Source organism: Molothrus ater, chromosome 3, assembly GCF_012460135.2.
Source record: "Molothrus ater isolate BHLD 08-10-18 breed brown headed cowbird chromosome 3, BPBGC_Mater_1.1, whole genome shotgun sequence".
In the NCBI taxonomy this organism is placed as follows: Eukaryota; Metazoa; Chordata; class Aves; order Passeriformes; family Icteridae; genus Molothrus; species Molothrus ater.
In genome coordinates this window covers 84,447,470-84,471,026 of record NC_050480.2, presented here as the reverse complement: position 1 = coordinate 84,471,026, position 23,557 = coordinate 84,447,470, and the positions used below count along the sequence as shown (strand labels likewise).

General features: G+C 36.6%; 1 protein-coding gene across 4 annotated transcripts in view; it reads right to left on the bottom strand.

Moving 5' to 3' along the window:
- ARHGEF10 (Rho guanine nucleotide exchange factor 10) overlaps positions 1-23,557 on the bottom strand; it is a 110,251-nt gene that overhangs the window by 17,254 nt on the left and 69,440 nt on the right. For 3 of the 4 annotated variants that reach the window (XM_036380380.2, XM_036380381.2, XM_036380383.2), the window contains 8 exons: positions 20,060-20,175; positions 18,301-18,428; positions 17,490-17,590; positions 16,445-16,566; positions 12,767-12,853; positions 11,204-11,427; positions 9,975-10,132; positions 1,234-1,376 (listed from right to left, as the gene is read on the bottom strand). In XM_036380380.2, coding sequence (XP_036236273.1) covers positions 1,234-1,376; positions 9,975-10,132; positions 11,204-11,427; positions 12,767-12,853; positions 16,445-16,566; positions 17,490-17,590; positions 18,301-18,428; positions 20,060-20,175 — 1,079 coding nt within the window. Of the gene's footprint in view, positions 1-1,233; positions 1,377-9,974; positions 10,133-11,203; positions 11,428-12,766; positions 12,854-16,429; positions 16,567-17,489; positions 17,591-18,300; positions 18,429-20,059; positions 20,176-23,557 lie in introns of all 4 variants that reach the window. The other variant, XM_036380382.2, reaches the window with a different exon arrangement.

The window sequence follows — 23,557 nt, the reverse complement described above, 5'->3', positions numbered from 1 at the left end:
TGTTACAGAATTAGGCCAGACTTGCCAAACCTATTTTCAGAGATCTGGCTGTATGTATCCAGCCTCACACAGGAAGAACCTGGCTGTGATTTCTTACTGTTTTCCTAGTGAGAATTTGAGAGATTTTACTAAAGTCTGTAGAATAGCAACCATGTGTCCCAGAGGCTATGAAACTAACAAAAGTCCATTTTAAGCACCTATCCAAATCACTCATCCAAAATCTTTCCCTAATCATACCATTCAAACTACCAACAACGAGCCTTAAAGAAAAACAAAGTAGGAGAATATACAGTCCAAGCAACTTATTGGATGAAACAAATCTCTCAGAAAACACAGAAAAAGACAGAGGAAATTAGGATGTTAGCTATTTCCCTGCAAACCCATGACAGTGACTCACAGAATCAATTGTACCAAACAGACAATTGTTGGGAGAAAACACGACCATCAAAGAAAAAAATGCAGCAACAAAGCACACAAAGAAGGAGGCTGTGAGCTCATCATGACTCCTGTTTGAAAAAACTTCATGGCTGTAAACATCATGCAATTCAGTGACACTCCATTGTAGGTTGAAGGAGAGGTTGAACTTCTGATGATTCATCAAGTCTTAACTTTGGACTACTAAGATATTCTTTTGGTGAAAGCTGTAATTTTGACAGAAATAAAGGCTTAACATTTTCTGGAAAATGTGGTCACAAATGTGAGTTTGAACCCTTAAGACTCTTCCCTCATTCTGAAAAAGCTGGCTTTTGTGTGACTATTCATCAGAAACTGCTCTTATGCATATAGAATTTTTGTAGGCCACTGAGAAGCAAAACTCAGAAAAAATATATTATGAAATTATTGCAAGGTACAAGTAACATCTAACTATATAGAGGCAGTCTGTTAGTTAAACCTTCTTCTGTAATTAACATGAAATGTGCCTATAGGTGCCCAGTTCTCTGCTGCCTTACCTCAGATTTAATTTTTAAGAAAATCTCTTGCCCCAAATACTCTATCATTTCCAAGCACCTTATGGAAACCAGTGGGTAAATGACAGCAAGGTCTGCTGAGACATCAGCAGAGAACACAACAGCAGAATTACAAACTAACGGAGTGAGATTTAAAAGAACTGAGACCACATTCAATAAAAAGCTTCCTGAATCATGATGCTTCTTAAACACATTTTCATTTTTAAAATTTCACCACTTAGACCCTGAAGCATAATAGGAGAGCAATGCTTTCAAAAGCGTTTACCTCTATGGAATGCGTCACAGTGCTGATTATAAAAATTTGTCCACCACATGCAGCCCAAATGGTCTCCTCCATCACAAGCAGACTTCTAACAGGCAGAACACCCAATTTAACTATCTTCTGAGGTTCTGTGTTCCATGTCCCATCTTCAATAAAAAAAGAAGAAAGGTTATACACACAAGCAAATGGTGACCTTTGCTTTAAAACAGTTCTGAAAAGTCCACTGCTTGAATTTCTGCAAGTTGCCACTTCAAGCTATGATGCGATTTGTGTATGATTACTTTTAGCTTCCAGGGTAAATTTGCAAGGCTAAAACAACATTAAGGAGAAAATTCAAACCTAAGTACTCATATTAACTGTCAAGAGAGTAAATTTTATCTAGATTAAATGATAATTCAGGAATACCACATTGCTCTTCTGATTCAACTGCTTTCCTTTCCAGAGGAAATACAGTCAGAAACCCATGGCTGACACAATTGTCTCCAACCCAGAAGGAGCTCACAGGCAACTTATTTCAAGATGAATCAACTTCTAACTAGGACAGAATCATCCTTCATGTGCAAAGTCATCAGGAAGATTTTTACTGTAGGCTGTAATGAGTGCAGTTCACTTTCTAAGAGCATTTTGATGGAATGGACCATCCTACTACCAAATGCTTCAATTAAGATGGAAATTAAGACCAAAAAAAAGAAGAAATTAAAACTTGGTCTTGTGCCACACCTTCACTTTTCTTACTTTTTCCTCTAATTATAAAACCCACAGTGTTTTCTTTGGACTGCATTTAGCAGATCTAAATCAAATTATGCATGTGTATGTGGCACAATCAGTTATTCAGAGAGGTTCTGGTAAGAACTGCATGCTTCCACCTACTGCTATGGTCACTCTCAATTGCCATCTCTTTGAAACAAGGACTAGGAGATTATTTATCCCCAAATTTAAGAACCAGCAACATAGGCTTCTTGAAACAGTTGTAGCTTTCTCTTTTATACATACAAATTGACATGTTAAGTACATGAATAATAACTTTAATGTTTTCATATTAGTTTATATATTGTAAGTGCTCACTGCGTATAGTCTCAAAGATGACATTTCTATACATTATGATTTATTAATAATATAAAAATCTGTTAAAAGTAACTGGGTTTTACACTGAGACAAAACATTTCAAAAAGCACCATTTCTTCATTGAAAAGCCTTCTTCCTACACAAGCTGCAGAAAAGTTGTTTACTTTTCTGACACTGGTTTCAACTCAGTAACCACTTAAATTTTGATTGATGAGACCAAAGTAAACACATCTTTAGGCAAGCACTTAAGTACAATTTTTTTCTTTTCCCTCCTGAAAACAAGTGCATCTTCTATTATTTGCTTAGGGAACGGGGGCACAAAATTTCCTGCCTCACCAATCACAGTAGCAACAACAATAATGAGAAGCCTCAGTTCTGGAGTAATTCTCAAAATTTCTGTCATCTGTGAGATACAACCTTCGCTGAGTCATTCTCAGGATGGGGCTCTCTTCTGAAAGCATCTTTGTAGAACTGACATTTAGTTTCAGGCTGTCAAAATAATTTTCATTATTTTAGTTTGCGTTGAGAAGAGTGCTTCCAGTTATTAGCCAGCAAACTCTCCCAGTAATGTCAGAGTCACTGTGTTCTCTATGACTCATATGTACTATTAGTAATAAACAAACTTTTGGAAAAGTTTCCATTCTTTAGCAACCACATTACCCACAAATTCAATTCTAAACTTGAGGCTGCCCTTACTCTATGATTGCTGTAAGCACTGCAGGCAGTTCAGAGAGTGAAGCTGCACATGTGTGTGTCACAATTTTCATTGTGCAAGGGATGCTGACTGCAGAAGTTTAACAACAATCTGTACATAGCACCATTCCTAGGGATAAACCCAGCATAATTCTGCTACATTATTCCTAAGGATAAGGACTATGAGTTTGGGCAAGGAGCAGACATGCTGAGCAAAAAACTATCTTTTCTAGTTATATTTTCACACTGAAAAAAACAATAACATAAAAGAAAAGTTCACAGAACTTGACAAGTCTTTCTCTTAAATACATTCAAAGCATACATTAATTTATATATATAGCATAGCTGATACTGAAACAACAAGAAAAAAAGGATTTTCAGGATATCAACTGTGGACTCAGTTACATTTTGCTCAAAATAAATTTCAAACATCTAATGTGCTTCTTTTTTTTCTTAAATCTGGACCTTTATGCCCTGAAGCTCCATGTAACTCCTGAGATGACTAAGCATTAAGCCTTATTAACAATTTCCATCAATGTAAGAAAATGCTTTCAATACTATCAATGTTATAAATACCATGTGAGTAATGAATATTTGATTCAATATATATACCTAAAAAACTCAGTTCTCACAAAACCATTTTCTGTTGGTGTGTGTGTTAACGCAGTACTTGACAATCCAGTTTAAGAGTTCCATAGGACTGGACATACAAAGAAGGTGAGATAGAGGCCTCATGTCTACCACAATTTATTGAAAAAAAAAGCCTGAAATCCCACTTGATGTATCAGCCCAGGAAAGATCCAAAGCTGTCACTCTACCCTATGACCCTAGTCATGTGATAAGGCTATTCTCTGGTGCTTTTTTATTTCCTACTGCAAACACTAATGTCTTCTAGATCAGACAGCATCTGAGACAGATGAGGAGAAAAAAGGGCAGGGGAACACTCTCTGGTCTAGTAATTAGGACAGTATTCAAAGGATGTGTCAGCTGTGTTCTGGACCCTGAATGACTCATTATTTATACAAAGTGGAATGGCACCAGGAGGACAAATTAAGCCCTGTGCATCTCCTTTCATTTTGTGGCAGCCAGGGAAATCTCTTGAGAGTGGAAAGCATGGGTAAAAATCCACTCAAGCAAGGCAAGGGACTAAGCCTGATAATCCAACACACTTCTGTAAATGCTTTAACCAGAGGCTGCTGGCTAAAAGTAAGATCACAACTTCATTTTGCTGACCAAGAATTTTATCACCCAGCTCCAAAAGCACTTATCAAGTCTGTGTCTAGCTCACAAGTGGTTTAAAACTAACAAAATCACACTTTGAAGAAAACATAATACTCTTCCTGCCTCTCTCTTTAGATCTCAGCAGACCCTATTCAATACCTCCCTGCACAGACTTCATGTTTGACACTGGCTATTTACCATGTTATCTGTCTGATCCAATGTCCATTGCTCCTAAAATTAAGGGAAAAGAAGCATTATCTCTATCTGACTTGTGTAAACACCTGCAGATTCAAGATGCGCTTATGTGAGTAGTTTCAACAACTGGCACTATCCAGGTGATTAAAATTAGTCACACCACTTGCAAAAGAGATAAGGAATAGCTTCGTTTGATGCTATAAAATCCTTTGCTAGTTACTGATTAAAGTAAGTTTATTTTTTGCTGGCAAAAGAGAAAAGAAGCAAGAAATAGAAGCCAAGATAAAACTTCAGCCAAAAGAATCTCAAGGCATGTCTCATGAGGATATGAATTGCAGGTACAGCTGTTTGCAGCAAAGAGATGTTTCTACAAAATCCGAGAACAGGGTCAAGATAGAAATGAATCCAGGGGCTTCTTGAAATGAGATGTCATATATTTATGTTGTATATAAGATGTCTGATATTTGCATATTAGAAAAGTATTTAAAAAAAAATAGAAGACAGATTTTATACTAATAGATATGTGTTATGCCATTGTGTTATGTCACTATTTTTAATACTCTTTGTAACTTATGTTTCTCCAGAAGTCACATGCCACAGTTTATACACCAGTGTTGAACAGTATCTTGAAATGCACATATCAGGCTGTTTAGCTGCATCAAAGTAAGGTCTCTCATTCTCATAAAATATTTCTAAGACGTCAATGAAAAAGGACATTATTTCCAGTACTGCATTTGTTATTAGTCTTTTGATTTTTAAAATTAATTTTAAAAATTAGTTATCTTCCTATCTGATTAAATTTGAGTGAATAGAAGAAGTTTTAAAACAATGTCCATTCTATAGGAAAAGTTTTAAAACTGTGGTTTGTTTCCGCAAAACCCAATGAAGGAAGAAAAATTATTGTACAATCATTTATAAGAATAGGCTTCTTATTACTAATTTATAAATATTTTAAATATTTAGTACTTTTAAAAATTGTAATTAGTTGGTGCACTCAGGTCTTCATATGTGACAACCTATTAACATACAGTTTATTTCCTCAGAAAGTCTTTTCAAAGTTTGTAGTAGTCTTGCCTTCCTTTATGCTTTCAGTCAAGCTGAACCGAGCAAGCGTTTTTGTTGACAGCTTCCTCTCTTGCTTAGCAGCACTATTGATGCTTTCAGCAGAGCTGCCAGCACAGCCCTGGGAACAGCAGGTCTTGGTTCATTAGTGCAGTGGAGCACAAACATTTTTTCCATCACATGGTACATAACCCAGCACTGTGGAGGAGTAAAATGGTACCTACAGAAGTCAAAAGTTTAGCACATTCCTCATCACTTGAAAATAAGATGAGACACTCAGGCCTGCTCTTCTAAACAATGTGTAACTAGGAATGTCCTACACTGTGCATGCATACTCATTTTTTCTCCCACATGCATCAAATTCTTCAAGCCAAATAGCTGACAGCACTCTTCCTACAGTTATACAGGGGGTGGTGCCGAGGTCCTGGCATGAGATACTCAAATAAGACTGAAAGCAATGTCAACATGTTTCTGGTGATGAGTATTATGTGACACTGCAAAGACAACAGTATTTTATCTCTGTTTCAGTTTCACTGCTCTAGTCCTCTCCCTAACAGCTTAATACCACTGTTTATTTTTCACAGCAATGCCTCTCACAATGTCTACTTGAAGTGGCAATCACATGCCAGAAATCCACTCTTCAGACAAGCTAGAGCAGTACCTGGCTCCACTCAAGCTCTGACTTCGACATCAGCATTTTGCATTCCACATATTCTTCCTTTCCTCAATTTGCCAGAGGACACAAGGGTCTTAACAAATTCATCAAGGTACCTCACCATTCAACTGACTTGCTACTCCTTCACTGTTATAACTGTTTCCCTTACTCTTGTATTTCCTTTCAGTTTTTGTCATATTCTTTGATATTAATCCTCTGAAAATGCTCCATTGATTAGTGTCACAAAGCCTCTTTGGACAGGTAAGTAATCAAAATTTCTGACCAACTTCAGAGTTCCCGAAGTTCTTACCAGTGAAGTCTCTTCTGTTCTGTGCATGGCCAAAGTTGCCTCAGCTATTATTTCACTGGACCAAACTCTTACTGAACTACTGAAATATTAATTCTTCTACTTTCTGCCACAGTAATTCTGAGTTTTTATTTTCTTTTTCCTGTTTCTCTCCTGTACTCTTTACAGGACTTTATGAAGAGGAAATGTATGTCAATGTCTAGGAGAAAGGAAGCTGGAACTGACTCCAGTACATCAGGAACAATACACCTATATTATATAAAGATTGTGATTTCCCTTTCCTAAGATACTTTTGTGAATGGAAGTCAAACACATGTTGACCTTTTTTGCTATTACATCACTCAGAAAACACATCTGCTGGGCTGTCTGCAATCATCACAAAGGGGTTTTGTTGTTTTTTAAACAAAGACAATACAACACACTTTCCCCTTAACCTCTTCTAAGCATGTTTTGCATGGAAATATTAACTCAGCCCGAGCCAAAAACTAAAGGCAGAATTTTTCAGACTGATAACTATGCAAAAGAGAAATTCTGCAATCTGCACCACTCCCCTTCCTATACAGAACAGCATTTAATTCACTAGCTGTCTCACAGTTCCCAAAAGAAGTCTTCTCACACACATAAGGATTAGTGAGGATAATTATCAGGGGTACTGTTTTTACAATTAACATATTAGCTGACTTGCACCCTAGTGTTCTGATATTTTCACAAATCAGCATGTGAGCTCACATTTAAGAGCCAAGTAGGTTTTATGGTATCAGCACCTCAAGACTTTGCTTTCAGTTTGTGTTCAAATACATTAAATTATGTATTTTTAAATACTTAAAATACATAAAATACTAAAAAGTACTTAAATACTTTTTACCTCATATGTGAAAGTATATGGATATAGAGGTGTCTCACTAAAATATGACTACGCTCCAGAAAGGAAGTTTTGCACCTCCTACTTTCCCACTAACATGGCATTTGCTCCTTGGTTTACTGTACAGACTTCTCAGTTTCCATTTTTTACTACTTCAAGACTTCAAGACAAGATTTTCTGCAGCCAGAGCACTCTGGATGCTGTTGATCTGACATAGATCTCTAGTGAAGAAAGTCAGAAGAAAGCACTTGCTGTATGTAAACAAACATCATGGATATTTACATGCACTGACCTCTCTGAGAACAACTGGAGAAATTAGAGCTTTTGGGGTAAATGACACAAATGACACAAATCATGGGTCTCTGACTACACAGAGCAAGGCATTGAGCTTCAGTGACTGAACTGATCCACAGTTTCTGCCCAGGGAGGAAGTCACAAGGATCCCAACTCTATCACAGACTGTGAGATAGACTTTCATCCTAGAAGAAAGGTTATCCTTTCTCATTCACGGAATCCTGTAACAATCATTTTTCCTGGGCATCTAACAGTATTTGTCCTTCTCAGGCTTAAAATCAAGATGTAATGCAGATATTTCACAATTCAAATATTTCACATTCACCTTAAAATCTTAACTTAATCTCCTTTATAATGACAGACCAAAACCCAAGCTGAAGTGGCTGAAAAGTAACCTCCTCTGCAGAAGAGAAGGCACCCCTGATGAACTGCACAAAGCTCCTCAGAGGCTGCATTCCCCCTCCCTCCCATTTCACTGCTTGGATTCCTTTGTTTGGTAAATAGGTCAGTGCTCATAAAAACACCCCTCCAGGGCTGAGTGCCTCACATAACCACAACAGCCAACATAAGGAAGATGGATGCTAACATGGCAGCAGCTGAATCACACAACTTCCACGGGGCATGGAGAACTGAAATAAGCCACACTGACCAAGCAGTCAGGAGAGGGATTACAAGAGCAAATGACAAGAGTCAGAAAAATATCATTATTTCCCATCTCAAAGTTCCAGTGACCATGATTCTGACAGACTCTATGAACATCTCACTGCCCAAAACCAGTGTCTTCAGAAGAAGACAAGCAGAGTATGGTACGATCCTGGTCAATGCAACATAACCAGACTGTAATGCAGTCTGGTTAACAGCTCTGCCCCACCTTTGACATTCTCTGTAGATATGCAACCCATGAATCCTTTCTTAGCTATACTGCCAAGGATGTCAGTTGTGTTTTTGAAGTGGTCTTTTCTGGAAGAAGTTGAGTGATAGTAATTGCAGTCTTAAAACAGCTTAAATACATCAACAACTTTCAGAGAGAAGATGACAAATTCACTTTAATACCCCTCCCAGGTATGTAGAGAAACTGAAATACCAAAAATATTATGAATCTAGGATCAAGACCTCATTCCTGTACCTCAAAAGCAAAGTAAAACAAAATGCTATTCAGTGGTAAAAAAAAAAAAAAAAGTTTTAAAGGGAACTGAAATCTAATGCCTGGCTTTGGATCAGAGACAACAGCTCAACAGGAAACCTACTGGGTTGAAGACAACGACTGGACAAAGGAAGTCTCTTTCCCAGCACTTTTTCCCAGATCCTTTGTTGCTTGGGGAAAAAAAAAAAGCATCCTGTACCTTTCCCAAACAAGCTCTTTATATGATCTAACAGTGGACACATAATTTACCCCAAGATTACAGATACTGAGTTTGGGTCCTCAGTTAGGGACTGGTAGGATTTAGCAGCCAAGGTACAGTTCCACACAAATGCAGCTGAACTGTTCACCGGGCCCACCTCTTTAGAGAAGCATGACAACCATCATTACTGCAGCTCACACAAACAAGGCAGGTCTCTGCTGGCTCTGTACCTTGCAAGGTTAGGAGTCTATGTGCTAACATTTCACTTAAATTAAGGTTTCAAACCTTGAGCAAAGCATTACTGATTTTTAACTGAATCACTATATATATATATATATATATATATATGCAATACTGCAGGGAGTTTAGTGAGATGTGCTGGAAGCACTCAAACCAGCTCTGGAAAAGACAGCTGTGGTTCAGAAAAACTGCCTGGGATTCTCCTATATTCAAATTATTTTAGCCAATTATTTAGCTAGATACAAAACAACCAACTATGATGCTAATAGAAAAATGAGGCCGACCATAAAATACATGAACTGCACACATAGGAAAGACTTATCTCATCTATACAGTAAAAATGGGCTTGTCATTTTAAATGAGATATACAGAAATCTCTACCAATAGGGGATTTCTGTGTTTCATAAACACCAATACTTGGTAGTTGAGAGAAATAAGTACTGTGCTTAATACTGTAAAGTATTAGTATTACTATTATATAAGTACTGTGTAAAATACTGTGTACTACTGTTAGCACATAAATTTCTGGATTCTTGCAACACTAAAGACTTCAAGGTTTAAGCTAAGGGGGAAAATCAATTGTCATATGCATATATGGTAAAAGTGGGAACAGTATCAAAGTTCCTACTGTCCTCTAAAAAGAGCCAACAAGTCTCTTCAGATGTACCGGAAAGAGCAGTAATCCTAGTTCAGCAGTTTTACAAAGAATTTTCAGAAAATACATTAGTGGAAAATTACTTCTGCCAAAATACACTGACATGTCAGTTCCTCAGGATGCCATCAAATCATATCACTATGCAGCATTACCTTCTGCTTTTGTGTAGATTGAGACGTTTCCATTTACCAAGCCAGCAAACAAGTACTGAGACCTATATGTTAAGCTCATAACAGTTGATTTCTCAGGAGTGAAGAAGTGTTGAAGTCGAATTTTCTTTGAGCCTTGGCAACTTTTGTAAATAGAAATGCTATAGAAAGAAGCAAGAAGAAACAGACCTGTGAAATTATGCTTTACATAGTTCTTGCTAGAATATGCAAAAGAGAAGTTTAAAATAAAATATTGAGGGAAAGAGGACTTTTTCCTTCAATTCTTGACACCCCGGAATGTCTGCGTAGACAACTTGCAATTACTTAACATTGACATATGACAACACATTCATATTATCTTGTCTGCAGAAACAGTTATTCAAAAAAGAGACATAATAAAAATTCTGCTCAAAGTCCTTATTATGAGTCTTTCTAAAACTTTAATTAGTTAAAAAACTATATATATATATTACCTGGAGACCTGGGAGAAGAAATGAAAAACTCACTACCAGACATTACTTACACATAAAATTTCCAAAATTCCTATTGATTGTTACAATGAGTATGGTAAGAATATTGTTAAAATTGGAATTAAATCATTGACTTCTAGAAAGGGCACTTTCCTTGGAAAATTTTGTTCTCCTTCATTTATACTGGTTATAAACACCTTCAAAAATCACATGTAGTTGCACACTTATGGCCTCAGTAACTATAACAAGATCTGTTTGCTAACTGACCTATAAATTAAGAACATGTAGCCTTGTTCTTCAACACAAATCATGGTTCTGTAGGCCATCAGTTCAAAGAGAGTGAAGTAATTCATGTCAATAGTAAACAGCAATATTTTTTTCTCATGTGACAAATCCTGCACAAATGACAGGGCAGAAGATTAATGGACTCCTCCTTGCCATTCTGAAAATTTTCCAATACCTGAAGATTACCTTGTAATGTTACAAAAGTAGTATTTATATATTTCAGATATGATGAACTAATCTTCTGTCATCAAAAAGATGCCCTACTTTAATTTCAAATACCACATGGTATAATTTTAAATACTGTAGAGTGCATTTTATCCTTGATTTAAGTGGAAAGGATACCTTGAGGTCACTGGATAACGCTTGGATACTTTTTTAAGAAGTAAACATTTTCTTAGAAGTATCTCACACAATTTTGCTATAGAATAGCAAACTTAATCAATAAATCATACACATTACACCAAAACCAGGAATCACCTTCCTTCTTCCATGCCAAGGCAAATAGTAGGCACATTGGAAGTTTTTGCAAGAACATTTTCAGAGTCTGGAGCTTTGTTTTGCTCTTTCAGCTTCTCCTCCTCTGGTATGTAGACCATGCAGAGAATCCGTGATTCCACATTGAAGCACTCAATAACCTTGGGGCTGGAGCTTTGAAACGAGACTATTGCAACCTGGCCCATCTGATTAGTACAGCTGCCAATCTGAAATGAAAAAAAGAAAATTAAAAAAAAGCACAACAGACCATGACTGATACCTGTCTCCAGGAAGATGAACAAGTACAAGAAGGAATGACTGGAATGTTAACTGAAGAGTGCATCTCAAGTTATATGTGCATTAAGACATAAGAGAATAATTCAGCACAAATACAAGATATAACAAAACATTATACATACAAACTTGCCTTCTACACACACAAAAAAAAAATTATGTTTTTAAAGCAGGAATAATATCATGGCCTATTCTGATATCTGACTCAAATGTATATACATTACATAATGCAATTACTGTAAGTATCTGTGCAACATGTTATTTTAATGACTGGTGTTCGAATTGTCTCAGGTTCTTTTAAAACAGGTAATATAGCTGAGGCCTGTCCTTTGCACAGTAACAGCTCTACAAAGAAATGCTCCATCCCAAAAGAAAGAGTCTTATAAATTTGCTGATACAGAAGCCTAAATTTCTCCCTGATCCAGAACTAAGTATCATGAACATGTCCATAAACTTGCACATTTTAGGGATCCCTAATAGCACCCTAGGGATCTCCCCAGGGAGCAGTAAAAAAATCTACCCAAGCACAGTACATGCTTTTGTATAGTAACTCTTTCTGTTTATATGAAATAAAATAGGAAAGAGAAAGAATATTTTGTAGCAGCAGAAAGATTTAATTTGCATGGTTTTGTAAGTACTATTTACAAATGGCAAAGACAAAAGGAAATTATATGGGTTGCCTTGAAAAAGACCACTAAGAAAAGCTATTTCTAACTTTTAATTTGCAAGGGCTCTCTTAAAATTTCAGTATTGTGGTAACTAGAAAAGCTCCTGAAATCATTAGCTTGCCTTTTTTTTTTCTTTTATGAACAGCTTCTATCCACCTCATTTTTTTCTGCTGAAATATCTGCATGTCTGGGGTCATAGCAATATGCAGAGTAAGTTTTTTCCTATGCAGATTTAAACAGATTATTTTTGGCTAAAACATTCTTGAAATATGAAAACAGACAGTAGTACAGTATAAGCTCATATGGGTTTCAGCAGCAATTGTTACAAATTAGCACATAACTCCCTTCTGAATGTGCTCAGCACTTTGGAATTCATTCTGTGCTGCACAAATCTCACACAGATAACTGACACCCTACAGAGACCAGCAAGATCACATGGACAAATTAGTAGCTAACCCTTTAAACAAATAAACAAAGAGAAAAAAACAACCCAACATTTCTTTCATACCTACACATTGTCGAGAGTCACAAAAAGCAATGGAAAGAAACAGGAGACAACCACTTTCAGATTTTACTTTGGGTAAAGTGTAAAGATTACACTTACCCAAAGAAAACCATGTTCCACAGCACAGGAATCTGACTCTGTTTCTCCAGCAAGGTATGGCTCAGGATTATAAGCAGCACATTCAACCTTCAAGGAGAGGAAAAGAGAGCTGTTAGCACATTAGAAAAATATGCCTGTTTCTGTCTATTTTAATTTGCAATTAACTGAAGCATTTAAGAGTATCAGAGAATCTCATAAGGCAAGGAGTCAGTTTAGATCACCCAGCTTCTCATGGGCAGGGTCAGCTGCACGGATGTTGCTCCTGACACATTCCTTATCTGCCCCTACAGACCTTCACACCCAAAGACTACAAATTCCCTTTTGCTGATCTGCTAAAATGCTTCATAACTTCATTACTTTTATTAAGTTTTTCATGTCCCCAACCTGACACCATCCCTGATGTAATCATTAGCCTGTTACCTCTCATCTCAGACATCAGGTACTTACTTCTCTTTCTCTGCAGTGTCCTTTCACATGTAAGGCTGATATATGTCATGACCCTGCCTGAGACACTTCTTCATTAGGCTAAATTACCTTATCATTTTATTACATGTAATTTTTTTAAACAATTTTTTCCAAATTTTTGTTTTTAAACTTATTATTGCCACTTTTTCAACTGACATCTCTCCAGCAGAAGTATCAACCTCATGTGTATATTTAAGAGCACAGAGTTTTCTTACCCAAACACACTATTCTAGGAGAGCTGGTAGCAGTACTACACCATGGTTACCTCTTCAGAAACCTGTTTCTACACATCACATTCATTACTGCTCTTTGTAACAATATTACATTTCTAACCAATCCTTACCTTGCTGATCTATTAAAAATTACTTTAACAGACCAACTAAACCACCTCTTCAATCTGGATTTATGAAACTCCTAATTCCTCAGTGAGCATACCATGTGTCTGTCCTGCTGACTGTCATGCTTTTTATTTTCCTTCCCCCACCCCTCCCTCCCCCCAAATTATTTCTCCAGGTGCCTTGATCATTCTGAATGGTAATACTATCATTCTTCAGACTTCAACTCCCTTCCAATCTCCTGTCATCATGTTACTGTCAGTATATTAATAACAATACTCATGATTTTATCATGCAGGCCATTTAAAAAAAAAAAAAACTGAAAGCAACACCAGACTCAAGGTCTATATTTAAAGTCCATCCCAACTCTGAAAAAATATCAAGCATCAAGGATCTGAAAAAACCCATTTTTATGACCAGTCATGGATTTCTAATTTCCCTAATATCCACGGCCATTTCATAAAGCTTATGTAAACACTTCAAAATATATAAAAGCAATTCTTAACTGTGTGGAGAATAAAAAGGTTTCTAATGAGGTGTCATACTACATTTTTACACTAGATTCTCTAGAATTCAAACTAATGTTCTCATCTTGGACATCAATGTCCTTGTGATTATATTGTAGTACTAGCAAAAACTCAGTTAGTATTAACTTAGAGTACTCAGTTAGTATTAACTCCCCATAGCCTAGCAACATCACCTCCAAACAGTGAACAATTAAAAGAAAACACAAAAAACAAAACTAACAAAAAAATCAAGACAAAATCAAAATAAAACAAAAAAAAGCCCCACCAATCAACAACCCTGCCCTCCCCCCCAAAAAAAACCAACAAAACCAAAAAACACCACAAAACAAGCTGGCAAAAGTTGAGTTCTAAATTCCAAGTTTACTCAATTTTCCAAAGTGCAAAGAATTTTACAGTCCCCTTGAAGTCAGCAGGCATTACAAAGTGATTTGCCTTAGTAGAAAAAACATTATTTATTCAGCAAAGCAATTCACTATATACAGATAAAAATTTGAAATCAATAGATGAAAAAAAGAGAAAGAAAAAAGAGCTTCCATGCCTGTCTTAGCATGTCTCATTTAACACATGCTGAAGCTATCTACTTGTAGTGATTTACAGTGGCTGTGTCAATGAAATAAATCACTAGTGAAAAATAAGACAGTCTGCATGTTGGATATTTCCCAGGCTCCTTGTTACACCTTGTGTCACTTTGCATCTTAGTCAAAAGTGATGTTTTTTCCATAGTTAAACCCTGGTAGTATAGCTTTCAGTCTTGACAGAAGCCTGGGACATAAACCTGCTCTGATGTCTCCCTACACCAGTGGGCAGCCTGAGCAGCACACAGAGAGCCAACAAACAGGATTAGCCATCAGAGCTTCTCTTCCCAGCCTCAGCTGGGGCTGGAGAGCCAAACTGCAGCTGAGGCTGCAGTAATACTTAAGTCATATTTCCTAGTATTATCAAGGATTTGGGAGAACCAGGAATGACACCTGGGCTCACACCCACATTACTTTAGGAGCTGAAAAACTGGCAAAGTTAGCCCAGGTCTGAGGCCAATATTGTCCCACACTCTGCTCTCCTGAGGTGACCAAGGCAAAGATCTCAGCCAACTGTAAAGGTGACAAACTTCCCTTTCCTTTCAAAATAAGAAGACTCTGTTCTAACTTGATTACAAGAGTTGAGCCTGATCCTTCACTGATCCTGGCATGCATTTTCAGGACTTAAAAATGCCTGAGCTCTAAGGAAATATATACATGATTTAAGTTTCTGAAAAAAATTTAAAATAGCTGGTTATTTCACCAGTGGTGACTTTAGAAAGTAAACCTCAGAAAAAGCTGTTTAATAAGACAAGCATGACTGGTTGTATGGGAAATCAGAGAGTTTCAGTAAAGTTTAGCTGCTCTGAAAGCCAGTATCAGAAGAATAGATTGTCTTAGCACCATTACACATTTCTACTGCATTTTGAACCATGGATTATTTTCCCCCAACATCCAATTTGTATACTCACTTGTGAGGTGAAACTGTCAGCTGAGCTTCTCTCCTGTGCAGGCTGTTCTAGCAGTGAGGGCCTGCAGACTCACCTCTTTAAGCAGAACTCATGCACTGACACTAACTTAACTTTGGGATTCTATCCACACATGCACAATTTCATTTCCATTACTCTTTTTGCACAAGACTTACTGACTGCTGGTCAATAAGAAATCCTATTGGTACACTGGAAAAACAGCATCCAGCACTCTTCCCTTTCATCTATTGGTTTGGTATTGTACTTATTTTCATCATCAAGGTCAGTGGTCAATAAGGCTTCAAACAGACACATTGCTTTAGGAAATGAACCATTAAGACAATGTCTATATCACTGTTCAGAATATGACACTTTACATAAGATTTCATGAAACATAATTTAAAAAAATTTTTTTAAAATATTGTTCTCTGTGCACTGATGAAAATCAGAAATTTGAGGAGGATTTAGCATAGTTACACCAGGAAAGGACAGCTTTCATGGAGATCAGATTCCTGCTCTTTGTAAGCTTTAAGTTACTTCTAAGCCCCAAAAACACACTTGGAAATCTCAAGATGAACTAAAAATTCCCAACAGTTCTGTTTACACTGAGTGATTCACTTACATATGAAATCGAATGTCATACTATGTAAAAATAAACATTATGCTCCTTAGTGCCTCAAAAAGATTGCAGCATTTTGCATTCCTGTGACTCTTCTGGACCTTTAATTGCTAATGTCCTTAAATCAAGGTAGCTGCTCAAGAGAAGTGACAGATGTGAACTAATAGATGTATTTACAATATGGTATTCTTTAGAAATTATATCACACAAGAAAACCTAATTGTAATCTCATACCAAAATTCTGTTCACCTTAAACTCCTGTTGCTTGGCCATCATCACTGGCATGTGTCTCACAAGGAGAGGATGTTTTTCCTTTTTGATTTGATTCCCATCATCTTCTATGCAGAACCAACCTAACAGGTTATCCTCTGCTGTAATAGAAAGAAAAAACAATAAACACTCCACAATCCTTTCACTGAATAATCACTTCCACCTTTCCACAGAAACAGAAAAGAATTCTGTCAGGATGAATCAATACAAATCAGGCTGTTCTTATGCCATAGATGCATAAATGACAACACGAAACTATGAACGGAAATTCAATTGAATAGATTACACACATACTGATAATACAAAAAAAGAACATCTTACATTAGCAAAACGTCAAGGGTAGTCTCTTAATGATCTTGTAAATTGAATATTGCAGGAGGAAAAAACACATCAAACCTCTCCTCAAGATTCTAAGAAATCTGTTTGTTGAACAGCATTTCTCTGCCTGTTTAAGAAACATCACTACCAGCTGCCAGTTACCATAATTATAAGGATCCTTGTCCTGGAGTGATGGAAACATCCATTCTCTCTTCTTTTTTGTTATTTTGCTTGTCTTCCATGAGACATCACAAAAGCACTCTATTTTGACCATGTGCTGGTGAAACTTGCTTTCAAGCAAGTTAATGCTTCTCAACTTAGGCATTGAAAAGTCCAAGTATCTTTTGAAACCTATCCCTTTGTGCAAACACAGGAGACTAAGAACATCAAAGGACAGCATACTTTTTATTGCTATAACTTAGACACTATTTGTGTTGATTTAGATGCAACAATTGATAATGAATACCAGACTTCATTAAAATACTGTTGAAAATTTATTCCTTCATAATGAGTGCCCTGTTTTATCTATTTTATTATTTTGCAGTGATACACAATCACTACTACTTACTGTATTGCAATTTGAAACATCTATAGTTTTCATCAAAAAAGGAAAATCATTCTCCAAAAGAAAAAATATATATATATCTTACACTGTACATTGAGAGCTATTTTAACTTGTTATGAAATTTGAGTAACTAGGAATTACCAAGGGCCAGTTTAGCCATTTGTAAATTGTTGATCCAAGACTGTTTGATGGCAGGGGTAAATGTATTGAACACAGCTGTAAAGAAAGTTGGCCGCCCAGACCTGCAGTGCAGAAAAAAAAAAAAGCCACCTATAAATGCATTTGGTACGAATATAGCCATGGCTAAAAATATTGAGCAAGATGAAATTTCATTATTTTCTAATACTTAGACAAAGACTCAGCTCTGATTGAAGTGTGCAGGCTATGATATGCCATATACCATATACTTTACATGAAATGTTATGTGAGGAGCTGGAGAAGGAATGTAACAGCGACTGTTCGGCTCCTCCTCTCTTGCTTCTTGCATCCAGAATGCTGGGCTGAGGAACAGGAGAAAGGGCACAGTCCTGCTCTGGAGCATTAAAGCTGGGCTCAGGAACAGGAGAAAAGCTACAGTGCTGCTCTGGAGCATTAAAGCTGGGCTCAGGAACAGGAGAAAAGCTACAGTGCTGCTCTGGAGCATTAAAGCTGGGCTCAGGAACAGGAGAAAAGCTACAGTGCTGCTCTGGAGCATTAAAGCTGGGCTCAGGAACAGGAGAAAAGCTACAGTGCTGCTCTGGAGCATTAAAGCTGGGCTCAGGAACAGGAGAAAAGCTACAGTGCTGCTCTGGAGCATTAAAGCTGCCAGCATTATGGCTTAAGAGCAAAACTCAGGGGCTTACTATAGAGACAGAAGGGAGGGAAGAGCTACAGATTCCCAAATCCTCACTTGTACATCTATACCTAATACATAAACCAATTTAGAAAGTTTTTAATCAAGATTTCTACTGACTTGTCCTGCTTTCCTGGGAGTTGCAGCTGAATTCTACAGCGATCTGCTGCTCTGATTTCATCTTCTTTTTTCAAAATCAGTTTTTGTAAACCTGAGGTCCAGTCATGGGCTACAGATTGGTTTAAGTTCTGAAAAATGAAAAAAACTAAAATTCAACACCAGCCTACCTGCATATTGCAAACAGGATAATAAGGTGATTCCTGCGTATAACAAACAATGACACATGCCTTCAATTAGACCACATTTCCATCATGGATAATTTAGCCATAATTGTAAACACAGTTCAGAAATATCTGTAAAATATTTTCTAATGTATTTAATCTAAACATTTAATCCCACGCTGCTCAATTTGATGATGCATAAATGACATTCCCAAGTGTTTGTTAAATTCAAGAATGTGAATTTGTATCAGGTGTATGCACAAGCCTTTTACTTTATTCCAGCATCACCAATTCTGCTACTAAAGAAAATATTTCGAAAACATCTACAAATCATATGGAAAATATGCTTTTGTTCAAATCTTTGAGTCAAAATGTTTAGAGAATCATCATGAAAGATGCGTGGTCTAAACCTGTTTAAGATGCTGAAACAATAACTGCAAGGTGAGTGCTCTGTTGCAGAGAGTAAAAGCTCACCTGAATGTACAAAACATCCAGACTAACAAGTACACAGAAGTACTCACACTTCCACACTTTCCATCATCAGAATTCTATGACAACTTAAGTGTTTTTCAAATATCAAGAAGCTGACCTCACTCCTCAATTAAATTTGTGTAATGATCTTACACACATCTACCCTGAAACAGTGACTGATTTTTAAGCTTTCAAAGTGTAGTTGCCTCTGACTGTCAGCACAGGCTAGAAAGGTTTTTTATATGGTGATGGGTGAATGTCTTATGGTATATCTGTGCTATACATATTCCCAATTATGCAAATGAAATTCACTTTCTAATACTTGTGAAGCTTTTCCCAAAAGCAATCTTTCCATAAATTTCATTCAGAGTACATATTTTCACCAAATGCTATGTTTTATTTAATGCCTTTACTCTGAAGCCAAGATATGCCAAGAGAAACTCAGCTTTCATATATTCATACATATACACACATTTGCAACCTGTGATGGCAGGTAGGAGTTAAAAACTACATGTAACCACATATAAAATGTATAAAAAACCAAGCAAAAAAGTAATAATTTGAAGTCTCAAGGCTTCATTTGGTGTTAAGTACTACATTTGTTTGCCAGAATATAAGCTAAATCAAAGGGATGTGAACAAAGTTAAAGCAAAATAGTTTCAAAATTCTTCTGAAAATCCTTTTATATTTTTGTGATTTATACTCAGTTTTAAGTACAGTTTCCCCCCAAAAGCCAGGATTATGAGCTTGGATGGGGATCAAGAGCTTCCTCCAAACAACCATCCTCCTACTACCATGTCTAACTGCCAGAATCCAATTTCTTAACATCAAAATGTAATTCTGTTTCCATATAAGCTTATCAGCTACTGAACAAATGCAGACACTTGTAGTACCCACCTACACTTAAAAACAATAAAGAAAAGCAAGATTAGAAGGACAGCTGTATTCTATTTATAACACTTAACAATCAACACTAAATGCTGTTAACTAGAGGTAATACTAGAGGTAAAAATTATTCCACTTTTTGCAGAGAGGACTAAAGAATGCCTTGCACAAACCCTAGAGAGAGGCAATTATACAACTTTACAAGAACAGACTTGAAAAATAAATCCAGCTTTGTTTATTACCTGATAGTTTCCTTTAAGGCTGCTTATTAATTGGCTAATTTGACCAAGTACATTCAAGTCATGTAAAAGGTTCTGCAGATCATGGTACAGTTGCCCTGGTCCCATATAGAGCTTGCCTGAAATGAATAAAACCATAAGGTTATACATAACAAAAATATGCAATTTTCAGTTGAATGAGGAAAGCATCACAAAGACAATATAAACATATATTACATCTTAAAATCAGAGTGGTTTATTTCTTTGCACATACATTGCATTATCATTTGCATTTCCTTTCAGATCATCTTACTGCCTTTTTTAGCAACAAATAAGATTCAAGTTGTTAATCTAGTATGATAGGGAGCACTATCCTAAGTTTTAATATCCCACACTAGAATTGTAACAAATATCAAAGCTTCACTGGCCCCAAAATCTCTTGCTGCCATGGAAGTTTTGTTTAGCACCAAACATCAGACTTGCTCTAACACATTAATGCAAACATTTTTCCTGGAGGTTGTTTTTGGTTACATGACAAGCAAAAACATTTATCTGTAGCTTTTGCTATGATGGTTTAAAATTAAAAATTTGCTTTATTGGTCATGAGACAGTTCTGGGTCATACATCTTTAGCCTAACTCTAACACAAGCCTGCAATTTCACTGAACCACTTGAAATTTTACTGCGATCATGCTTAAATCAATAAAGGATCTGTTCTAAAATCAGCAGCAAATCTGAACAGCAACAGAAATATTTTATGGTAATAATCAACAAGTATAAGGGAACAGTAACTCAGAAAAACACACTGTTTACTAGGATAAGGTGTCTGTTTAAATGCATAAAGCTTGCAAACCCCTGCTAATATACTTTGACTACCATGATGCTAGGAGTGGAATGGTTATGTAATTCCTTTGGAAACAACACTCACTGTCCCATAAAAAACCCACCCTGACTCATACAGAGTCAGCATGTTTCCCTTGGGCTGAATGATAGGAACAGGACTGGATTATCTTGCCCGGAAACTCCTGCAGTTTCTTTAGCTCACAGAGTGCAGTATCCAAATATGGATCCTTCATCCTTAGCACAGCTTTGGAAGCCAGTCTATGGGCAGCAAATGCCCCTGGATCAGAAGGATTCACAGTGTGCATACAGTGCTGGCTGCTGGCACAGCCCAGGTGCCACACACACTGCTGGCACCTCTGCTCCCCCCAGCCTGCTGCAGGGCCAGGGTACAAAACACAAACCAAACACAAAGCTGTCCAAACAGCCTAAATCGGAATAAATATTAAAAATAACATACATGAAACAATTCTACTTAAATCATTAGTATATGTTTAGTTAGGTATGAAAATAACTTTTCTAAAGACATTTTCCTGTTTGGAGGAATCACACAGATAGAGGCCATCACAATGTTTTTCTTTAATGTAATTCATTATATTAAGCTGGAAGTCTGCCTCAAACCCTGAGAAGCATAAAATTTCAAGACTCAAAGAAAATATTAATGGCTACTTTATTTAGTTCTCCATTTCACTGCAGGAAAGTGCAACATAAACCTGAAATATTACACATTCCCATAAAATTCCAAATTATTATCTGGCCCTTAAATCTTCTGGTAAATTGGATCAATAAAATTATTTCTGTGCATTGCACTTGAGCACCAGACAGGGAATGACTGCCCTTTACTACTGTTTACCCATCCAGATAATAGATGTGATTATCATCCTTTTCTTTGCCTGCTCTGAATGCTAATTAAAAGAACAATCTAGCCTTTCTTACCCTGAAAACCAAATTAGTCCATAAGAAAAGATAATTACATTTATTGTACACCATGAAAAGAAACAACTCCAAAGTAGATCTAGGAAAAAGAATTTTAAAATTATGGTCAGTTGAGTATGTTTACAGTTTTGTTTCAAAAAAAAAATAAACACTTCTTGAACTGCAGACTCCATACTTTCAATTAAGCTGCATTTTTACTTTCGTCAACCCAAATACTTGAGAAATCTCTCTTCTCTCCTTGTATCTATCTTCTGATAGCTTACACCATTTTTCTTGCTAACATCCACAATAATTGTAATTTGTTAAGTACCAGAATCACTAGTTCCTAGATGCATCAAATTGTTGATTTTTATGGGGCTACTTGCAAAGAAAGGTGCAGATCAGTACTAACAGGAAATCTGTTGAAATCTAGCTAAAAGCCATGACAGTGTGTCTGGCACTGCAAACAAGACAAATTATAGCATTCTTGCTTCAAACTTCTCTAACAAAAAGATAACTTCTGCAAAAAAAAAACCAAAAAAATTACACTGAACAGAAATAATTGTTTGATTAGTTGAGTTTTTGGCAGAAGTCCTGTCACCTGGCATTTACAAACTCCACTACCAACCAAACCAAACATCAGGCATGGAAAAATCACTACAAGTCTTTTTGAAATTTAGCTATGTGGGCTTGAATCAAGAGAAAACAGAACAATCAGGCTGTGAAAAGCTGAGTCTGTGAGGCTTCACTTGTACAGGACAGGTATTTTCACCCAAGCAAATTACATTATTCTTAAATTATAAAAGCCAGGGTCACTCTTTGTAGCTTGATAAAGACAGCAGACATTTTGTTTATTATTGTTTGGAGAACAGATATTAATGGAACATATAACAAGGAGCACCCAGGCGAGCCCCAGATGCTGCAGGACTTTATGCCATAGTGTTCAACTGAGGCCATAAAGGAAGCTTTAAGTGCCTACACAGATGGGCTTGCTCTGGGCAGTACATATATATGCACCACACCTGATAATCCTCTTCTTGAAGCTTCAAATAATCTTACAAATATCTTTCTTCCAGCCTTGGAAATAAGGCATAAATCTTGAATTTCATTCAGTAATTGTCACCTGAGTCTCTTTTGTCTGCATCATGCATATTTTATAAGCTATTCATAAGCAAAGATAAAAAGGATGCAATATGAATGTCAAAGCAAATAAACTAACCTGGCATCTGAAAGGCTGTCACCAGAAAAACCAAACAAAAGTAATTTTAGGCTCATTCATTAAAAGATCACATTCTTAGTACAGGAAAGGAAGCACAAAATCAAAACAGTAAATAATTAATGAGAGTCTGCTTCCATCCTCTGATGGTCTAGAAAAGAGAAACAGCCAAGTTAGGAAGAAATTTTAATACCCAAGGACAAGATCAATAGGCACCACTAATATCAGCCTTTCACTGAGGTCCCTAGTGGGCAAAACTAGCATAGAAAAATAAGGCTTCAGAAATCAACAATGATGTAGATTCATCAGAAGCAAGTTCTCCAAAAAGTGATCACTTGGATTGTGTATGGATAATAGTTAAAAGTTATAGCAACTTTATCTCTGAACTGGGTCCTGTAAGGGTTACTCATAATGTCCTTTAAAATAGAACTGGCTTCTCAGTGGTTAACCAAACACTGACTACCAGCTGATCCTGAGAATCGTCTGATGGAGGGTTTTTCTTGAGTGGAGGAGGTGGGGGAAAACACTACTCTGTTCATCAGATGTTTTTCA